A 19,906-nucleotide genomic window follows, 5' to 3' on the forward strand; every position below is an offset into this window, starting at 1 on the left:
TCTTAATTAGCTGATTGCATTTGCTTATTGCGCCAGGCCTTGCAGTTGTGACTCTTGCTAACCCGTTTTCTCTCATTTGGCCAACTCCCCAATTACAATTACTCAAAGTTTTTGTCCCTGCCCAGATGCGCACGATGATTGCTCATTAAAAATGCTCGCTCGATTTGAAAATCAATAAGAGCCAACCGCATGGGGGTTGGGCAAACAATTTTGGGTTAATTGCCAAACACGAAGAAAAAAACGTAATTTAATTAGACTTGAAAACCCCCGAACGTAGGTGAAATGTAGTCCCAATGGTTGAAACTTTGCTTTTTCTATAACCTAGTTGATAAACAACCGCCAATAGCTTGCCCTGCACCTTTTCCACAGAGTTTTTAACGGTTTTGGTTGAGAAACTTTTTGCTTTCTGGCTTTTTAAATCAATAAATCGCGTGTTTTCAGTTCTTACGATTTGTTTAATTCAACCGTTAGCGGAAGGGGGAAACAAACTTTTGCGTGTTTCCTCCACACAGCATGCCTAAACAACCTAAATGTTAACCATTTTGCTAAGGCCACAACTCAGTCACCATACCATACACTGAACTCTCTCACACACACACACATGCATACTCGAACATGGAGAGCAGTGAAAGCAATTTGCCATTTCAATTAAAAACCAATTAAATATGTAAATCATTTTGTGTTTAACCAAACTCATTGAACTCGAATTTGCATACACCAAACTAATCATGGGCATGCCTCAGTACGACGAGGAGACCGGCACGCCCGACTCGACGAAGGACTCGACGGAAATGCTGCGCGGGGTCACCTACCGTCCGCCTGGTTCGGCAACAGGTGGCGCCAGCAGCTTCCGGCCGCAGCCGCAACGCCAGCGGTCGGTCAACTGCCTGGGCGGTTGCTCGGAGCGCAAGGGATCATCCGTAAGTAGCCCCACTCGACGGCATTCTCCATTTTCGACCAACCAACTGTATCTCGGCGGTTAAGGGGTGGGGGTTAAGGGTTGTGGGGTGCCATTTAAGTTTGGTTTCAGGTAGGTCCGTCTTGATTTCATTCCGGCTTCTGCAGCATGATGTTCTTTGTATGGTAGCATGATTCACTACAACTAAACAACTAAACCAGCAAGGGACGATGCAGCTCCACCCGTCTGCATTTTCGCACAACAATAACACACACTCAGGATCAGCTAGCACATTCTTATGGGCCTCTTTGGGTTTTCCTCTCAAAATCTCTTATTGGGTGTTTGACACTTTCGTTCAGTTCTTTAATTATTGCAATTGGAAACCCAAACCGGCCAGTAACATCATGTAAAGGGTTTACCTTAAAAGCGTGTGATTAGAAAGTACTCCAATCTTTTAGTATTCCATCAATCTGGCCGACGAGGCGAGGGACAACCATGCCCAGCAGATCGAGCGCGCGGAGATCGCGAATCTCGTACGTAGTCGGATGGAGTCCCTGAATCTGCCCACGATCGACTATGACGATGTGAGCGAGAAGCGCAACCACCTGTCCTATGTGATAATCAACCCGAGCTGTGATCTGAAACTGGAGGAAGGCGATCTCATGTGAGTAGCACACACTTCATTTAAATACATATAGTTAACGTGTTATTTGTTAAGGGTCCATGTTCGGGCGACATGTGTACCATTTTCTGCAGAAGTTTCTATTCAAAAATAAATGGTTTATCAAAATTTGATCATTATTTTGGACTTTCCCTTAGATACTTGGTGAGGCCGTCGCCGTTCTCCGCCCAAAAAACCTTCGAGCGACACAACTCGCGCCGCAAGTCGAACATCTCGTTCTGCTCGAACATTAACCTGGGAGCCACATGCGGCCCACAGATGCCGCAGATGAACATGAACATGGCCAACACCGCCGTCGGGGCTGGATCGCGTCGAGGATCCGGCATTGCCGGCTTGAACCCCATGCAAATGCAGAGCGTTCAGACCTTGGCCGGGTATGGATCATCCTCGCAGCGCTGTAGCCCCCCGATGCAGCAAATTAAATCGAATTCTCTTTCTCTACCCGACAGTCCGACGGTGGTTGGCAATCAGCGAGGACGGAGTAACTCATTGCGGGTTGGCTATTATTCCTATTACACCCACACCCACACCCACACCCACACACACCAAACACACACCACCGATTTCCTTCTCTATGTTTGTTCGTTTGATTCGAATCACGTTTCCACGTTTGTTTGCTACATTTTACCATTTATGTTTAGAAACACCAGACCACAAAATTAAATTACCTTATGCTGCGATTATCAATGTTCTACCATACTACCATACTTTAAATTCTTGTATGAATTTATCTCAAATCTGAAGTTTTCAATCGCAGCATAAACTCAATCCGAAAATCTCTAACTAAACTAAAAGCTTGATTTAATTGTTGATTTCGTAACTAATTGGCTATGACAAACGAATGTGTTCACTCTGTTGCCTGTCCCATTTGTGGGACATGCATTTGCACTCTCACACCGAGCATCAAAATTATGGGAACACAAAACTAAGCCGCAGATCACCCCTCCAAACAAGCACGGCAGCAACTGCAACTGCAACTGCAACAATCAACAGCAGCAACCGCAAAAACAACTGCAACAATCAACTACAACAGTAAACCGTAGTCATAGTCCGCACCCAGAGAATAATCACTGAAACAAGGAACTCATGAAATATTTAATTGTTGATAAATATTTCATTTAAGTGTCCAATTAGATCCACCATCGAGCCGCATTTCGAGTTGACGTTCATGTGTTTCTTCTTTTGTGTTCGTTTAGTTCTTTGAGTAACTGCAACTGTTGCTGCAACAATTGCCAATTTGTATGTGTAAACGTAATTGAGTTTCGTTGGCATCAGAGTATATCGGCATTGGGCTTACTAACCCACTAATGATCGCCACTCTTGGTGGATGTTCCCCATGCTTGCTCCAATTGCAGATCGACAACGATATCCTGCTGCGTCGATCCTCGTCCCTGCGACAGGGCCTTCCCAGCGTGGGCGTCAGCCACGGCCGGAGAAAGTCGTCGCTGGAAGAGATCGGCATAAGCCACTTCACCACCCTCATGCAGGCAACGAACCATAGTAATCCCATTAAGATATCCCTGAACGGTAGCATCGGCATGGAGGTGGGTGCCAAAGTGATCTGTATAATCAAAAAAAGAAACTAATTCCTCCCTCTCGCCCTCAGAACCAGATCTCCTTGCAGGTGACACCGCCCGAGGAGCCCACACCCATGTTGGGTGTGCCGTGTGTGTTAGGCGGTGGCGGTGGAGGTGGCATTAACCCATCTGGAGCAGGTTCCTCCACCGGCGGCATGCTGGGCGGCGGCTCCTCACTGGCCATCAATACCGCTGACCTGGGACCCGGACCAAGTACCTCTTCGGGCGCCAGTGGGTCGCTGCAAGCACAGGACTCGCTGGGACAGCAGCCATCTCAGGTGTCATCGCCACAGCATTTGCAGGGAACGATCGTATGATACAACCTGATGTGGGGGCGCCGACTCCGCTCCTCCATGTCGAAAAACAAGTGGATATAGAATACGGCCAGCACACACAGACACACCCGTAGAGATAAGTTCTAGGCAGAGCGAAAGTACGAAAGTATTAGGAAACCCAACCAAACAAACCCACCCACCCCAAAAGGCTGTCTGTGGTGTGTGTTCTCGGTTAATCCACTTCGAGTCCCATTAGGTTAGTCCCCTACATGTAATAGATCACTAGGGAGTGGCGCGTGCTTATCAGTTTATCGCTAGGGAGTAGGCATACTCGTATATTGTATATTGCATGTTTTGCAAATTAGTTGTAAGCTATGAACATGTTGGCTTTGTGCAAAGGAAGCCGCAGCAAATTGTGTTTTGGGAACAACAAATGTAGTTAAACTATTGGATAGGTGGGGCGATGATAAAGCAAACTGTATAACTGTATATATCTGATGCCTAGTTCTAAGCCAGATGTAGCAACTATCAAATAGATCGGGCTTTAAAGCAAAATACCATGTATATACCTTAGGTATGATCACTTAGTTGGGCTTCAGCTCGGTTTAGCTTCCCCTTCCCTCGGAAGGACCTTCCTCTGACCCACGTATAACCCCATATAGATACATATATGAAGGTGCTATCAATGTCTTGTACTATACACACATTCAGATTCACATTTTGTAAAACTACTAGGAGTGTTTTACATAATTATAGGAGAGAAAGAAGGAGGAAAACACACCAAGAAAGTGAAACGGTTTTCATAACATAAATTGGAACGGGCTTTGGTATACTCTAATGCTTTACAAAACCAACAAAAATATGTATACATATATTAAATAAATCAAACAATTTGTATATAAATTATGTGAGTAAGAACCAACCATGCATTCAATTAAAGAACAAAATAAGGCAAAAACAAACTACTATAACCTTATGAACAAAACTTAATTCGAAAGACAACAGAATTTAGATTTAGAGTTTAGAGTTAACTATTTAAGGCTAGTTTGAACCAAGGATCAAGTATCGGAAACTGTACCAAATTCAATGAGCTATGTGAACCGGCGTTCACATCTAACACAACCCTGTAGCGAAGTGTAACTCAATTCGATCCCAGCTATAGGCTCTTTAGACATTAATTAAAGCGAACTATGTACCTACTCAACCATATACCATATACCGCATACCACACAAACACTCACACTCACACACACAGAAATTGTTAGTTAAAGCACTTACGTCAGTTTTATAAGAAAATTTTAGTCAACGATGACGACGAAATGCATTCCAGTGTCTCGAGGGAATACCTAGTTTAGCTTATGCCTAGCACCCCAGAAACCTATTTATATAGACATATATAGATCCGTACACTACTGAATCTGTACATCTTCAACATAGGCCACATAGATCAAATCGATGTCTCAATGTACAAAAGTAGTTAACTGAGCCGCAATTGGCATTGGCTGCGGCATTAGAGATACGATTAGTGCGACTAGGGTATAAACTTGCTGTAATATTTATCGGCGCCATGCTCTTTAAGGCATGCCGAGCAGAACTCACAATAAACTCAAACTATAGTTGGAAATAATTGTATCGCCTTTTTGATTACACAGCTCCCAACTTTTAAATCATCGGTGCACCTTGGGTTTTAGTTCCATTTATTCGTCGCCAAAGCTGAACTTACATTCGGTCTTATAATAAATTCGCAATTTATGTAAGAATGTGCCTTTAACTGAGGCTGCTAAAGGCGGTTGCACTATGATTTTCTGAATTAACTACTGAATTAATTGTTGAACATTGGTTCCAAGAAACACGCTTCTCCCAAGCAATCAAATTCTGGCTAAATTTCTAGCTTTTTCTTTTTATTAATTATTCTTCACTGAAATGGCACACATGCCTCCTAGTTAGTTAAGTAAATTTAGTTTAGTTCACCTCGATACCCTTCCGCGCTTTGGTTAACTTGCTTTTTGTGTGCTTGTATACGTATCGAAAAATAATTTTAGTTTGCATTTAACATAGACTTAGTAGCCGGGCGTCGGCACGGTGCATCCTGTGGAGGCGCTGGTGCACTTGCAGCTCTTTCCGGACGGAGCCTGTCGGTTGACCAGGCAGAGCCGGGAGTCCGTGCATCCGCCGTTGTTGATCTGGCAGGGACTCTGATACTGCGGACAGTTCTGCTCCACGACGGTCATGCCGTACATCTTGTGGCTGCCAAAGAAGGGCGGCTGAATGGCCGTCTGCCGTGCTCCCAAGCTGTCAACGATCTCCACTTTTTTCCTACAAAAAAATATTCCTATTAGTATCTTTTTCTGACCAAACATGTCCGATTAACTCACGTGCTCCAGTCTGTCCAGTAGAACTGATCGTGCGTGAATGTGATGCCGAAGGGATAGGTCAGTTCGTTGGAGATGGTGCGGATTTGGCGGCTTTGCGGTTGGATGCACTCCACCTTCTTTGTCCCGGCATCCGCATAGCACACCTCTCCGGAGTTCTCGAGCACCACCAAGGAGTTGGGCAGACTTACGGCATCCTTTCCCAGCAGAAGTTCCCTTCCAGTGCCGTCCAGGTTAGACATCTCGATCTTGGGTGCCTCGCGGTCCCAGTCCGACCAGAACAGTTTCCTGGTGAATCATTCCGTTAGAAGGCAGTTTGAATGGGGTGTTTAAGCCAGGAGGACACTTACTCCCTGTAGGGATCCACGGCGATGCCACGGGGGTTGACGAGCTGCTTATTGATGATGACTGCCCGCAGGGAAGAATCCTCCAGGCTGGCCACCTCAATGGTGTCCTTTTCTGAGTCCGCCCAGTAAAGGCGACGCGAGATCACATCGATGGCAATACCCTCGGGAGAATCAATATCTGTGGGGAGTGAAGGTGTTAGGCACTTGCCATCTGCCTAAAATAATGTTATCCTACCAGTGGTGATGAAGGGTCGCAGATCAGTGCCGTCGTATTTGGCGCTCACGATCTTCTTTGTGGAAATATCGCCCCAGTAGACACGACCCTCCACGCAATCCTTGTCCAGGCCAATGGCCATCTGGGCCACCGAAATGGGACGCACATTGCGTCCATTTAGCGGAACGCGAGCAATCATCACACCCTGGCTGACAATCAGGAAGTCAGAGTCCTGATGCTGGCGCTCCTGGCAAAAGGATCCATTACCGTAGAAGCCTGTAATGAAAAAACAACAACTTTATTAGACAGCAAGGAACAAGGTTGATCGTAGTACTCCTGGCTGCATCAGTCTTTCCCACATTTGATCTCTCTCTTCAAAATTTTCAGCTTTCCAATAAATTATACGGTAAGTTACCTTCTTTGGCCTATATATACCCAGCCATTTAGACTTGCATTCTTTTAAGGGATGCGTCATACGCAGAAGGTGCTGACAAAGATGTGGCGCCCATCCGCCGAGGGTCTCAAACTGAAATCCCGATCCTTCAACCAACAAAAGTTGAGGCCCAGCATACCCGACGAGCCCTACAAGCGCCCTACGCACTTTCAGTCCATGCGCGAATTCTTTATGCATCCGCTGACCTGGGACCGCAATAACGGCTATTTCAATGTGGTGCTGGCCTTGTCCATTTTCGGATTCTGCTTCTTCAACTCCTGCGCCCCCTGCGATCAGAAGAGGGGTGGTCTGGAGGAGCGCACCACTCGCCCGCAGTGAAATGGGGCATTCTCCGAACTCGTCTCAAACTCACCCTGATTGCAGACGCAGACTAGACCAGAGTTGGTCGAACGGCACTGAGCATTCATGTCGCACAAGGTCGGGTTGTTCAGGCAGTTCTCCAACTCGATGCACACGTATCCATCTCCCTTGTAACCAGCGATGCACTGGCACTCGTAATTGGCAGGATCCCTAAAAACAAGAAAGCAGAAATATAAGATATCTCATAAAAATCAGCATATAACTCAATAGCCAAATGATAAAACACTACAAAAGAAATGGGATCTGCCTGCATATGGGATACTGTAAAATTTCAGTAAAAACAATAATTTATCGTATAATTATACCTCGATTGTGGCACTTACTCGGTGGGCTCACAGGTGGCGTGTATGCCGCAGTTGTAAAGGACGTGGCAGGACACGGGCTTGCTGGTGCATCCTGTGAGTGCGTCGCCCTGGTATCCTTCGAGACAATCGCAGTACTGGACGCTCTGCAACGCGTCCCACATGCAGAAGGCATTCGAGCCGCAGAAGACGCTGCCGCAACGTCCCACCGGCACACAGCGGTCACTGACGTCCCGCTCGAATTCCGGCTCGCACCGGCAGACGCCGTCGTCGCAGATGGCGTTCTCGCCACACTGCTCATCGGACTGGCACTCGGCGGCCAACTGGCAGCGGAAGCCATCGCCTTCGTAGCCCGTCTGGCACTGGCACATGGATTTGCCCAGCTGCTCGTCATACACGCAGGTGGCATGAACGTCACAGATATCGGGTCTCTGACGGGGTTGCAAAGATGCTGTCATGGGGATTCACATTTGGGGGCTATAATAACTCACAATTGCACAGGAGTCGTCGCTGATTGGGTCGCAGTTGTAGCCATCGCCTCTGAATCCCTGCTGGCAGGTGCAAATGTGGCGAAGCTCCACGCCATACCAGCTGCAGGTGGCGTTGCTGTGACAGTTTTCATCCACATCGCAGGGAACTACAAGGCACAAAGATGGTTACGTAATCCCGACGCCTTCAATCAGTCTAGCTAGAATCTCACTCAGATCGGCGTTCCTTTCTCCATCGATTTCTGGCACATAGGTACAGCGCTGGCTTCCCTCGCTCAGTTCGTATCCATAGGGGCATCGGCATTCCCCTAGAGCATCGCAAAACGGATCCACATCGTGCCTCTCGAGCAGCAGAGGCTCGCAACGTCCGTTCTCCCAGACATCGTCATGTCCGCAAATATTGGTGCAAGTGTAGCCATCGCCGGCGAATCCGTCGTGGCAGGTGCAACGTCCCTTGTAACAGTCGGCGTCCTTCGAGCAGTGCTGCATACGAAATGATCGAAGACATTCGATTACCAGGATGCGTAACGATCATACATTGGTTTTCCATGTACGCACTTTTAGTGGCGGCCATGTCCCGCCATGCTGTTATTCTTATGTCGTTGAAATTATAATACTTATAATGGAAAAAGATGTCTAGACATTTACCAAAACCGTTGCCTACTTTTGAGCGCCCATTTCGTTCTTAGAATTTACAGAATGCTGATTTTTGCATTGTAATGTTAAGCCCAAAAAATGTGATTTAGTAGTAACGTTTTCCGCTCTCTGCTCTACTTTCTTGCCATTGCAATATTGCCATAGTGAAATATTTTCGTTTACTCACGTAGCACTCGTCGGGATGTTGAGCAACCTGCTCATCTGGATATGGATAGGGCTCCGGATCGGGATTCTGACCAGGCTCCCGCTCACGCTCTTCTTCCCTTCCCTGGTCGGGATACGGGCTGGGATCGGGATTTGGTTCGGAGGTGGGTTCAGCTTGGCCCTCGACTGCTGGCGGGTACTCAATGTTGTCAGCGGTGCTGTTGGATAGGCAACGGTAGCCGTTGCCCTCGAATCCTTCGATACAGTAGCAGCTGAATCCGCCCTCCGTGTTGTCGCAAATCGCATTCTCGTCGCAGGCGTGGGAGCCAGTATTGCACTCGTCGATGTCCAGGCAGACCTCCACTCCACGCTCATCTAGTTGAGCATCGAATCCGTGGTAGCAGTCGCACCGGTAGGTGTCCTCGTAAGGAACGCAGACGGAGTTTTCCACGCAATCGGCGGTGCCATCGTTGCAGGCATTCGATTCGGCGGTGACGCCCACCTTGCTCATGGCGCCAATGCGCAGAGCCTGGTCGCGCTCCACATAGTCCAGGGCCACCTTGGAGATCTTCTGCAGCACCTTGGTGGCACTGGGATCTGCCTCGTCATCGCGCAGGCAGCTGCGGTACAAAATCCTTTGCTCCACCTGCAAATCAAACATTTGAGCCAACAAATGAGCATCCCATTTTGAATTTTATAAGTAACGATAAGTACCTGCAGTTCCAGCACACGCTGCTCTTCCGTAACATTCAGATTGAGCACCTGCACAGATCTGAGCTCTCCAGGTCTTTCGAAAGTGTACTCCTCCACGTAGTCGGGTAGGATTAGGACTGCATCCGCTGCCACCTCAGGAACGTCACCATAGATCTCGATCTTCACGGATAGCTGGTCCCAGTAGTTGAGGCCCTCGAAGGTCTGATTCACATGGAGACTTTCTCCGGAATTGAATTGCAAACGAGATACATGGGTGTAGACACCGCCGGTCAGTTGGTATCCATTGGCCACACCACCCACAGACTTGGCGAACAGCCAGGGCACGGTGGTCAGCAGCGGGAGGACCAGCCGGAGCTTGGCGCCCAGTTCGGGGGTCAGGGGATTGATGGTGGTATAGGTGCGGCCTTCGCTGGTCACCACATACGACTGCAGTTTGGCATCCTCGCTGACGGGCTGCTTGTTCAGCTCTCCGGTAAAAGTTCCTGTCACTCGGATCGGTTGCTCATTGGCCAGGCAGGACTTTCCATTGCCATAGTATCCGTTCGCGCAGACGCAGCAGTATCCTTCGGCCTTGTCGTGGCACTCGGCATTTTCATGGCACTGATGGGCGTGGGCCTGGCAGCTCTGAGCCAAAGCGGGAGACTCTGTGAGGGACTCGGCATTGTCGGGAGTCCTCACATTCCGTTCGTTCTCAATGGGAGCCACTTCGAACAGCCAGACTCCGGGTACGCCCAGGTTGGTGCTTTCGCTTAGGAAACGGGCCTACAGAGGGGAAATGGGGTTATCATACAAAACACGCCCACATAAAATGCAGAAGTAACTAGTACTACCCTATTAAATACATAACACACTTACATTCTCCGATCCGGAACCGTTCAAGGTGTAGAAGCGTCCATCTTCAGCCACGAATCCTGCCTGGGCACGAATGTCGGGGAGACCCAAGCCAGCTGTCTCGCCCTGCACCCAGTTAAGACCGCCATCCGGATAGATGAACTGCACAAACGTGCTCTGTTCGTTGGCAATCAGTGCCACCTGAAAGGTGTTCAGGCGGTCCGTCTTGGAGTCGAAGTAGCCCACATTGCGCCACGTGGCCACGATCACCTGGCGAGCCTCGAATTCTGGCTGGCTGCTAAAGGCGTAACGCACCAAGCTGGAGGCCCTGTCGAGGATACTTTGTTCCCTGGACTCGAACAGAAAGATCGAGGTGCCCTCATCGCTCAACGAGGTGTCCACGTTCGAGTAGAAGGCCGCTATAGAAGCATATTCCAGCGGAAAGGGCTGGTTCAGGTACTCAGGGAACTCGGAGTTGAAGGTGAGGATGCCATTGGTGTTGATCTGGGGAATTCAACAAAGAACTATAAGTAAAGATGTTTTTCAAAGGCAATTTTGTTAAGTGTATGGCAATAAGGAAGTTCCACTTGGGATGGCTTGAAGTGGAAATACTTGGCCTCCATATGGCGTGGCAATCAGTGCGCCCCGTGAAGTGCTAACGGGCCACTTAACTCCTAATGGCCATTCGCCTGGCGGAAACAAAACAACAACAAACCATTAACAAGGCGGCAAATGATCTGACGAAGGGATGTGCCCCGAGAAGCATATTAAGTGATCTGTTGCAGTGCCTCCTAATTGAGTCCTCGACCGACATCCGCCTAACGGTCCGTCTAAAATTAGCTACAACTCCATCGATGCCACAGGCAATCTGAATAAACAACCCGGAATGGGAGCACAGGTGTTTCCGAAATACTTTCTTGTGGTTGCCGACAGGGCGTTGCATAAATCATGTCATTCTGGTGGCTCCACGGGTTCCGTTCATCTCGACGGGAACGCACAGAATCTCTAGAAATTCCGGCAGCTTGGCAGGTGAGTATGGATGGCATGGATACCTAACTCCACATGGATATCCAACATGCCGCAATGGATGCCAAATTGGGGTTGGGTAAGCAAACATGAAATACTTCTTTCTGTTCAGCCACTTCTTCACACCTGAATTATTCAAAACTTGGACTTGCCTCAAAGTATTCAAAATGTTTAAAGCATTTTTAAAGAAGTTTCTGTTTTGCTGTTGCATTTTTTCTTACAGAAACACGATAGAATTAAACATTAAATTGTTATTACCCTACTTATAATTCTGACAAGCAAGAAACACACGAAATCTTCCTACATTATATGTATTGATCTTTTAATTCTTTTTTTAACTGAACATAATTTGTTATTTTTTTCCTTTGAAATCTAGGCTGGCAATGTTCTCACGCTACTGCCGACTGTCTGATGGACTTTCGAAGAGTTTATTTTTACCCTTTCTTAATGATTTCGACACCAATCCGACCCGAGCGTTTTGGAGCTGGCTACTAGCTCCACCGATCTTTTCAATCTATTCGCCAAGGAATTTCAATGAAATTTATGGATTTCTATGGCCATAATGCTCGTTTTGGTCGTTCTGATTCTGTGCCGCGTGCTATTTTTCTACGTCAGACACATAAATTCAGCTAATTAACTAAATGCAGAGCAGATAAAAAAGCGCGTTCAAAAATAGGCGACACTCGCTGGCTCTCACTTCCGAGAACTCATAACTTTGGCTGCCAAGTGCCGAAATCACTCAGACACTTGGATGCCCGGAGCTCTGGCATCTGGCAATTGGCCAAGGCGGCAAAGCGACATCAATGGGTTTGGCTTTCGGTTTTCGGTTTTCGGCTTTTGTCTTTTTGTCTTGGACCACCCTCAAGTGGCTGCGGATTGTAGCCGCGGATGTATGGCACTTGGGGATTGGGACAACGTGCGCGTGGGGTGCGTGTGTGGAAATCGATGTGCGACCTGTCATGTTTTGCCGAAAATTAATGTCACCTATAAATACGCGGCCACCATAACAAAGCATACTTCCCCAGAAATAGATGCATAGTAGTCTAGAAACTATTGAACCGCATTGTGTTTGCATATAGATTGCCCCTTATCGACGCGGGCTTATCACCTCGTCACCGTGCTCGCTGCAAAAATTCATTCAGTGCACAATCTGTGAGATACTTTGTAGTCGCATTCAATCTGCACTTACTGAGGGCGCTATACCAGGGGTACTCACATAAAGCTGCTCGTACTGCTCGCCGTAGAAATGAATGGGCTGCTCCAATTGCAGCACGATCGTCTCGCTGTCGCCCTTGGGCAAGAACTGTATGCTGCCCAAGGAGCCCTCCTCGAACTCGTACAATTCCGAGGCTCGCAAGCTGTCCAGATAGTGCTCGAACTGTCCGCTGGCCAGGATCACCGAGCTGAGCAGCAGGCAGGCGAGCAACTTACTGCCGAAGGTCGGCATAGTGGCGGGATATGGATGGGTCCTTCCTGACTTGTATATCTCTCTAGTTCTTTGATTTGGACACGCGGGAATTTCACAATTTCGCCACAGGCATTTTCACACTAGGCACAAAACCGAATTCCTAAGCACTTTTGCTTTCGCCTCAAGTTTGATCCAAAAATATAGCCGGTTTATAAATAAAATGTGGTGGCACTATCTATTCCACGAGTATATATAGAGGTTTATGGCGTGTGTATAGTTTGACAGAATTTTGGAACTGTCGCTCCAAGTGGCGGCCAAGCTCCTCTGCTTTTGCTTTTGCTTCTGCTTTTCTTATGCTTTCTGCTTCCTGAGCACGCGACCAAGGAAACCCGAACGAACTGCACGCCTTGCCAACAGATTCTCGACTGATTGGCCGTCGTCTCCGCGGTGGATTCTCTTCGACTCGGTGCTCATCCGTCCGTTACCATCGAGTATCTGTGTGAGCTGCTGGCCGGAGTGCCGTTCAGTGTGTGTGGGTGAGTGGCGGACAGCGAGAGTTTCTCTGGAGGCCCCAGATACTATACCTTACATCTGTGTCCCGAATAGGATCCACGCACTGCATGCAGTCCGAACCAGATGCTGTTCGATTATGACAATTCTTTATTGATGTTTACCATCAACAATCGTCGTTGGCATGGGCACTCAGTTCGGAGGGAGTACATCATTATAGCCAAGTCAAATAATCAGTTAACAACGGAATATTAGCATAAACGAAGTGTTCACTAATTTGGTGATAATCACAATCAGCATTTTTTTATTATAGGTATACCTTCATTATAATTCAAATCCGGACACTTCATGATGAATATATATAATATATTATTTAAAGCACAATCATAAGTGAAATGTTGTTCGGCTACGAAGAAAAAAGAGAAGAGACGTTTTTTACGTGCACCTAAAGTTTAACAAAATATCGCTCTAGTGATTTACGCCCCACATCATTTCTATCATTTTTATCTATCAGTATTCTGTTACTTTAGTCTTATCACGCATTTAGCATGCTAAAGTGATAAATGTACATAGTGATACATTATTAGCACAGATTCTTCTTAAGATTCAAAATCTTGATCGAAAAGTTGGAGCGCTATAAACATATGCTCAACTTGGATATCGAAATTCGGGGCCGGGCTTCCAAAACAATTGGTGTGACTACATAGTTTCGGGAATTCCAATTCCAGGGAACTGAACTTGAGGTGGGCACGTGTCGCTCGATTGCTCTTGCCCCCCACAATTCCCCAGCGCATGCCACCGTGAAGCGCCGCGCAGAAGGGCGAAGCGACTAGATACCTTCTCCACAGGCACATCGAGTCCATATGCATATCCACACCTATTCCTCAAAGGCTGGTGCCCACTCCAAGAATTCTAAACAGTGGTGCTAAAACAGCTAGGTGGAATTTTTTGCTAAAAATGGTTTCAAACTCAATGAAAGCATGGCATAAAAGTTAAAATCTTGCACTGTTAACTTCAACAAAAATTAATGCATATTTATTTTGATGTTTTCAACAGCCAGTTCTTTTGAATTAACATCACTAATCCAGAGCACTCCCATTCTTCAGCAGGGTGTGTGTGCGAGTCGAAAATAAACAAATGGTAAACTTCTGAGGCAGCGACGCAACGTCTGCGCCCTGACTGATGAGGATCGGGTGCGGGCGAGGAGGAGTAGGAGTAGGAGGTGGAGGAGCTGGAGTCCAAGATGCAACTGGAACCCATGACGGGGTCTGGGGGCCCGTCAGTTGGACTATTTATGATGTATTTCTCGGTTAATTAGTTGCAGCTGAATGCAGCGGAATGGGTGTGGGAATGGAATTGGGATCGGGAATGCTTCCGCATGCATTTGCTATTTCCAAGTCATCTTCGCCCGACTAGAAGACCAAAGAAAAGTGCGTGGCCCAGGGCCCTGGTAATTTTTGCTATATTTGGATATGCGCCGCTTGATTGGTGATGGATGCCTGCGCCTTTTCATCATTTATCTTCGAGTGCAGCGGGCTAATGGAACTGCAGTGCGTTCCAGGAACTGGAGCGTAACGATGTCGACGGTCACGATGACGCTCCACCCGGCCCGTCCAGACTTTTGGGCCATTTTCGGGTGGAATAATTAAAAACGTAAATTAAGCACCAAATTAAAATCCATCAAATGTTACGCAAAATTAGACCTATAAAGCGAGCACTCAGTTATAAAAGCCGCTGACTTCTAAATGGATTTACCCCTGGCATTGCGAAAAATGTGCTCCCAACTGTTCGCACTTCTGCTCCTCCTTCTGACCGCTTGTGTGGCGGGCAGAAGTACTCCACAGGAGTTGGATGAAGACTGTGAACTAAATGCTGTAGATACAATGGTGAGTTATAGACACCAAACTAGTCTATGGATGGATATAATTATCCTAATTCAGCAAATAAATAGAAGTGCTTCAAATTAGGAGACACACAATGAAATCGTCATATAAAATGATGACGGGTACAACTTTTTATTGCAGCATGATTTCTGCTGCGACCTGCACGACGAGAGTCCCCAGTTTAGCGATTGCCAGATGGAATGGCACGAAAAGATTCAATACCAGACGGATGAAGAGGAGCAGATGTACATGTTTGTGAGTTCAGTTGAGGAAGGTAAACAAGTACAAAACTAATTGCTCAATCAGTGCACCGCAGAGTGCAGTTTCAACAGTACGGACTTCCTGGGCAAGGACCGCCGTTCACTGAACCTCAATGAGGTAAAGGAGCACTTGGATAGCGACCTGGTTAGCGATGCGGATATAGAGCTTCTCTATGACACATATGTCAAGTGCGACAAGCATGGTGTGCAAGTGGCGCGAGTTGTGATACACATTTAATTGTGATTTAATACATCTCTAAATGAACTGTCCTTGCAGCGCTCTCCATGTTGCCACACAAGGGAGTGAAGCAGCTGGCTAGACGCCTCACGCGCCATGGCTGTCATCCGTATCCTGGGCTGGTCCTCGAGTGCGTGGCCAACGAGATGATCCTGCACTGCCCCACTAAGCGGTTCCGTCAAACAGCCCAGTGCGAAGAGACCCGCACTCATTTGAAGCAGTGTATGCAGTATCTAAAGTACAAATCCTAGATGTGGGGTTAATACATGGGCACCATTTGCAGCTTACACGTTTATTGTCCTTTGTTATAATTTAACTATGACTAAAGGTGGGATATTCGGCTAGCTAGCAATCTTGACCAAATCGCCGTCTACTTGCAAAGAATCGGCGAGCTTGAGTTGCTTAATAAACCGTTTCTGAAACTTCTTGTCCTGTTTTTCGGTCAACTCCTCGACGGACAGATGCTTAGCATACTTCTTCAGCAGCTTCTTACGAAGTTTTTCCAGAAAGATGCCTTCTGATTGCTTGGTAACGATTTTAGTTAGTTGGGCGGCCCAATCAAAGTCGCTCGCAATGCCATTGGAGGTCTCTTCGACAGCAGCATCTTCTGTGGCTTCCACTTTGGCCTTCTTCTTGGGTGGCGCCTCCTCCTCCTCGGCGTCTGCCTTCTGCTGCCGCTGTATTTCCGCCACCTTCTCCGCCTTGGCTCTGGCCAGCTCCGTTTGCTTTGCCTCCTTCATCTTGTTCAGCTCCTTCTCGAGAATATCCCACACCTGGGTGGCCTGATTGCGAGGCATGCGCATGCAGTTACCCACGAAGTTCTCGAACTTGGCCTTCTTGCGGGGCACATTGTCGACGCTCTGGAGCTTCTGGAAGGCGGATCGAACGGGCGGAGTTAGTTTGTACTCGCTGCTGTCGAGGATCGTTCGGATAATGTCCATCCAACTCTCCTGCTTCTGAGCATTCTTGTTGCGCGGCTCCTTGGCGGCAAAGCCCTGACTTTGGCTGGCGTACTTCTGGGCCTCGGAGATGCACTTGGTGTGTGCCACGTACTCCTCGCCGTAAAAGTCCTTCAGGCAGTCCATGCAGGACACGTTCTTGTCGTTGCCGCGACAGCGCATCTGGTAGTGCTTCTCCACCGCCGGTTTCTTTACCGACTCGCCGCAGATGTTGCACGTGAAGAAGACCATGGTGTGGCGCTCTTTGATCTCTTTTTTACCGTGGAATCCTTGAAATTGCAGGTGATTTCGGTTGAATTTAGCGCCGGCTGAGGCCAAACAAAACGCACGTGGGCATTAGAGTGACCATACGCGCTGGGGCCATAAGTATCGCAAATACAGTGTTGCCTAATACCGATTCCAGGGCTGCAAATAGGCATTTACCTCTTTTAACTTAATTTTAATATAATCATTGTTTGATATGTTAAATAAAACTATAAGAATATATATTGAAAATAGATCTATAATAGATCAAAAACTGTAGAATACAAGAGAACAAATTACATCATTAAAACTACTAACAAATACGAATAATTGGTATTTTTAATTTAATTCCCGTAAGTATTTTTTACAATCGTCCCATTTCGATGTATCGCAGCCATCAGCGTGTCATCACTAATAGCAACAGCTGTTTGTAGACACACGTTGCCGGTGCTGACGAAATTTGTGCGAATGATTTCAGCGAAATTGCCGCTTTCCCAGTTTAATAGAAACCCGCGCTTACAGACTACGAAGAAGTACGAATGTATTTGGTGAAATCAGCCGGGTCGCCAATCTATCGAACCTTGCGAACGCTCTCAACGAGAAATTTGATGGCGGCCACGATTGCCTCGGCCAAGGATCCTTTAACAGGACCACGCTATGAGCGGGAACCCAATGTGCTTAGGAAAAAGCTGGCCTCCGTGGTGCCGGGAACAGTAAATCTGCAGGTTCTGGGCTCTGGCGCCAATGGAGCCCCTGCCGCTGTTTATTTGTTTACAGACCAGGCACGCTACCTCTTTAATTGCGGCGAGGGAACCCAGAGACTAGCTCACGAGCACAAAACCCGACTATCGCGCCTGGAACAGATATTCCTCACGCAAAATACGTGGGCATCCTGCGGTGGACTACCAGGTCTGACTCTGACCATCCAAGATGCCGGAGTGCGCGACATTGGACTCCATGGACCGCCTCATCTCGGCTCAATGCTGCAGTCAATGCGACGTTTCGTGGTGCTAAAGAATCTCCAGGTGCGGCCCAACGATTGCTCTGAGGGCGCCTGTTTCGAGGATTCCATCCTGAAGGTGGACTCTCTGCCCCTGATCTGTTTGGAAGATCCGACGAAAAGTGTGATAAACTACATTTGTCAGCTGAAACCGCGAGCTGGCGCTCTGAACCTGGTCAAGTGCGTGGAGCAGGGTGTGCCGCCAGGCCCTCTTCTGGGACAGCTGAAGAATGGCAAGGATATCACACTGCCTGATGGGAAAGTGGTGCGTTCAGCCGACGTCACCGAGGCCAGTGAAACTGCATTGTCCTTTGTTTTCCTGGATGTGCCCAGTGAGAAATATTTACCAGGACTTCTTACGCACGGAAAAAGGCTCAAGAAGCTGGGCGAGGAGAAGTTAACTGAAGTGGCCGTTGTGGTGCACTTCACGCCTTATCATATGTCTTCTCGCCAGGAGTACAAGGATTTCGTAGTGGACAATTTTTCACCTGAAACCCAGCACATCTATTTAAGTTCACCACTAAACCAATTCTCCGGCTATGCAGCTGCCCATCGCATCCAACATCAATTGCACCAACTGGCACCGCAAGTGTTTCCACTCCTTGGCGAGCAGCTGTCCTGCCAGAGTCAGACTCTCAGTCTTAATCTTAAAAAAACAAAGTTGGACGAGACCGATTCGGAGGACAAACGAAATTCAAAGGCTAACGAAACAGAGGAACAGGGTGTAGTCGCCATGACAAGCTTCCATCTTAGACCAAGAAAGGGTGTGTATTTATTGTTTCTTACCATTCAATGCTATAAGTATGTTATTTTTCTGAAGGTCTGGATCGCACCCTGGAGTCCAAGCTCACACCAGAGGAGTATGTTAAGGAGACCCATGATGTACCTGGATTTCTGGAACTATTGGCCAAATTTAAAGAAGAGTACAGTTTCCCTGACAATTCTGCCGATAGCTACCCGAAAATCATTTTCCTGGGCACAGGCTCCTGCATTCCCAATAAGACGCGCAACGTGAGCTCTATTCTGATCAGGACTGCAATTGATGCCTACGTGTTGTTGGATTGTGGAGAAGGAACTTATGGCCAGATTGTGCGGCTCTATGGTCGCGAGAAGGGGCAGATAATTCTTCGACAGCTACAGGCGATTTATGTATCACATTTGCATGCCGATCATCACATTGGATTGATTGGTTTGCTCCGGGAAAGGAGGCAATTGGAACCTAGTGCAGACCCACTGATTCTGATGGCTCCTCGACAAATCGAACCATGGCTGGAGTTCTACAATCGGCAAATAGAAACCGTAGAAGATGCGTATACTCTAGTGGCCAACGGCGAACTTCTAACTAGTCCCCTGAGCGGTGAACAAGTTGAACCTCTAGGAATTACGTCCATATCCACCTGTCTAGTAAGGCACTGCCCAAACTCTTTTGGAATAAGCCTCACTCTGGCAGCTAAGCACAATAGCGAACCTGTCAAGATCACTTACAGCGGCGACACCATGCCATGCCAGGATCTAATCGATCTGGGCCGCGACTCCACCGTTCTAATTCACGAGGCAACAATGGAGGACGACCTGGAGGAGGAGGCGCGGTTGAAGACGCACAGCACCGTGTCGCAGGCTATTCAACAGGGGCGGAATATGAACGCTCGCCACACGATTCTCACCCACTTTTCGCAGCGTTACGCAAAGTGCCCGCGATTACCGAGTGATGAGGATATGCAACGAGTGGCAATAGCCTTTGATAATATGGAAGTGACCATTGAGGATCTGCAGCATTACCACAAGCTCTACCCCGCCCTTTTTGCAATGTACGCCGAGTACACAGAAGAACTGGAGCAGCGGGCTGTCAAGCGGGAGCTGAAACAGGAGCGAAAGCGAAAACTGGCAGAAACGTGATTGCCGGCAGTTAATCGGAGATCAGGATAAGTTATTCAAGGAGCTACTGTTAATCTTATGTCGGAGATGAGTGGTATTTGTTAAGTTTAAATGTTTTTTCTTGAAACTATAAATACTATTTGGAAATATATTGATTATATATATGAAATTAATAGGGCACAATTGCTT

At 47.5% G+C, this 19,906-nt stretch overlaps 6 protein-coding genes across 21 annotated transcripts in view; 4 read left to right on the forward strand and 2 right to left on the reverse strand.

Moving 5' to 3' along the window:
• Positions 1-5,048, forward strand: part of LOC6542537 (potassium channel subfamily T member 2) — a 99,814-nt gene extending 94,766 nt beyond the window's left edge. For 9 of the 16 annotated variants that reach the window (XM_026978305.1, XM_026978312.1, XM_026978309.1 and 6 more), the window contains 5 exons: positions 744-920; positions 1,357-1,562; positions 1,718-2,075; positions 2,936-3,124; positions 3,187-5,048. In XM_026978305.1, coding sequence (XP_026834106.1) covers positions 744-920; positions 1,357-1,562; positions 1,718-2,075; positions 2,936-3,124; positions 3,187-3,474 — 1,218 coding nt within the window. In that variant the 3' untranslated portion in view covers positions 3,475-5,048. The remainder of the gene's footprint in view (positions 1-743; positions 921-1,356; positions 1,563-1,717; positions 2,076-2,935; positions 3,125-3,186) is intronic. The other 7 variants (XM_026978313.1, XM_026978317.1, XM_026978318.1 and 4 more) reach the window with 3 other exon arrangements.
• Positions 5,049-5,112: 64 nt separating this feature from the next.
• Positions 5,113-13,296, reverse strand: LOC6542383 (nidogen-2). The gene is made up of 12 exons (XM_001969029.3): positions 12,558-13,296; positions 10,340-10,819; positions 9,485-10,246; positions 8,793-9,416; positions 8,182-8,452; positions 7,973-8,118; positions 7,503-7,912; positions 7,172-7,329; positions 6,387-6,641; positions 6,155-6,329; positions 5,808-6,092; positions 5,113-5,748 (listed from the first exon to the last, which is right to left on the reverse strand). The coding sequence occupies exons 1-12, from the start codon at positions 12,786-12,788 to the stop codon at positions 5,493-5,495; spliced, it is 4,053 nt and encodes a 1,350-aa protein (XP_001969065.1). The 5' UTR covers positions 12,789-13,296; the 3' UTR covers positions 5,113-5,492.
• On the forward strand, positions 6,685-7,478 carry LOC26527039. The gene is made up of 2 exons (XM_015160107.2): positions 6,685-6,771; positions 6,830-7,478. The coding sequence occupies exon 2, from the start codon at positions 6,832-6,834 to the stop codon at positions 7,135-7,137; it is 306 nt and encodes a 101-aa protein (XP_015015593.1). The 5' UTR covers positions 6,685-6,771; positions 6,830-6,831; the 3' UTR covers positions 7,138-7,478.
• Positions 13,297-14,812: 1,516 nt separating the features above from the next.
• LOC6541435 (general odorant-binding protein 66) lies at positions 14,813-15,910 on the forward strand. Its single transcript, XM_001969030.2, has 4 exons — positions 14,813-15,145; positions 15,284-15,397; positions 15,449-15,605; positions 15,680-15,910. The coding sequence occupies exons 1-4, from the start codon at positions 15,005-15,007 to the stop codon at positions 15,889-15,891; spliced, it is 624 nt and encodes a 207-aa protein (XP_001969066.2). The 5' UTR covers positions 14,813-15,004; the 3' UTR covers positions 15,892-15,910.
• On the reverse strand, positions 15,879-16,988 carry LOC6541413 (cell growth-regulating nucleolar protein). Its single transcript, XM_001969031.3, has one exon. The coding sequence runs from the start codon at positions 16,828-16,830 to the stop codon at positions 15,982-15,984; it is 849 nt and encodes a 282-aa protein (XP_001969067.1). The 5' UTR covers positions 16,831-16,988; the 3' UTR covers positions 15,879-15,981.
• A 234-nt stretch (positions 16,989-17,222) lies between these two features.
• LOC6542781 (ribonuclease Z, mitochondrial) lies at positions 17,223-19,890 on the forward strand. Its single transcript, XM_001969032.3, has 2 exons — positions 17,223-18,606; positions 18,663-19,890. Exons 1-2 carry the CDS (start codon positions 17,382-17,384, stop codon positions 19,736-19,738), a joined length of 2,301 nt encoding a protein of 766 aa, XP_001969068.3. The 5' UTR covers positions 17,223-17,381; the 3' UTR covers positions 19,739-19,890.
• The last annotated feature ends 16 nt before the right edge of the window (positions 19,891-19,906 follow it).

Source organism: Drosophila erecta, unplaced genomic scaffold, assembly GCF_003286155.1.
Source record: "Drosophila erecta strain 14021-0224.00,06,07 unplaced genomic scaffold, DereRS2 tig00000055-arrow-pilon, whole genome shotgun sequence".
NCBI classification, from domain to species: Eukaryota; Metazoa; Arthropoda; class Insecta; order Diptera; family Drosophilidae; genus Drosophila; species Drosophila erecta.

What these genes read in the sequence shown, in the direction of transcription:
- LOC26527039 (XM_015160107.2), top strand. Translation starts at nt 6,832, where the DNA reads ATGCGTCATACGCAGAAGGTGCTGACAAAGATGTGGCGCCCATCCGCC.
- LOC6542383 (XM_001969029.3), bottom strand. Translation starts at nt 12,788, where the DNA reads ATGCCGACCTTCGGCAGTAAGTTGCTCGCCTGCCTGCTGCTCAGCTCG. An exon ending in AACATCCCGACGAGTGCTAC is followed by an intron (nt 8,453 to 8,792) that starts GTGAGTAAACGA and finishes TTTCGTATGCAG; the next exon opens with CACTGCTCGAAGGACGCCGA. An exon ending in AGTCTGCGTCTGCAATCAGG is followed by an intron (nt 6,642 to 7,171) that starts GTGAGTTTGAGA and finishes TTTTCATTACAG; the next exon opens with GCTTCTACGGTAATGGATCC.
- LOC6541435 (XM_001969030.2), top strand. Translation starts at nt 15,005, where the DNA reads ATGGATTTACCCCTGGCATTGCGAAAAATGTGCTCCCAACTGTTCGCA. An exon ending in TAAATGCTGTAGATACAATG is followed by an intron (nt 15,146 to 15,283) that starts GTGAGTTATAGA and finishes TTTTTATTGCAG; the next exon opens with CATGATTTCTGCTGCGACCT. An exon ending in AGGAGCAGATGTACATGTTT is followed by an intron (nt 15,398 to 15,448) that starts GTGAGTTCAGTT and finishes TTGCTCAATCAG; the next exon opens with TGCACCGCAGAGTGCAGTTT.
- LOC6541413 (XM_001969031.3), bottom strand. Translation starts at nt 16,830, where the DNA reads ATGGTCTTCTTCACGTGCAACATCTGCGGCGAGTCGGTAAAGAAACCG.
- LOC6542781 (XM_001969032.3), top strand. Translation starts at nt 17,382, where the DNA reads ATGTATTTGGTGAAATCAGCCGGGTCGCCAATCTATCGAACCTTGCGA. An exon ending in CCATCTTAGACCAAGAAAGG is followed by an intron (nt 18,607 to 18,662) that starts GTGTGTATTTAT and finishes ATTTTTCTGAAG; the next exon opens with GTCTGGATCGCACCCTGGAG.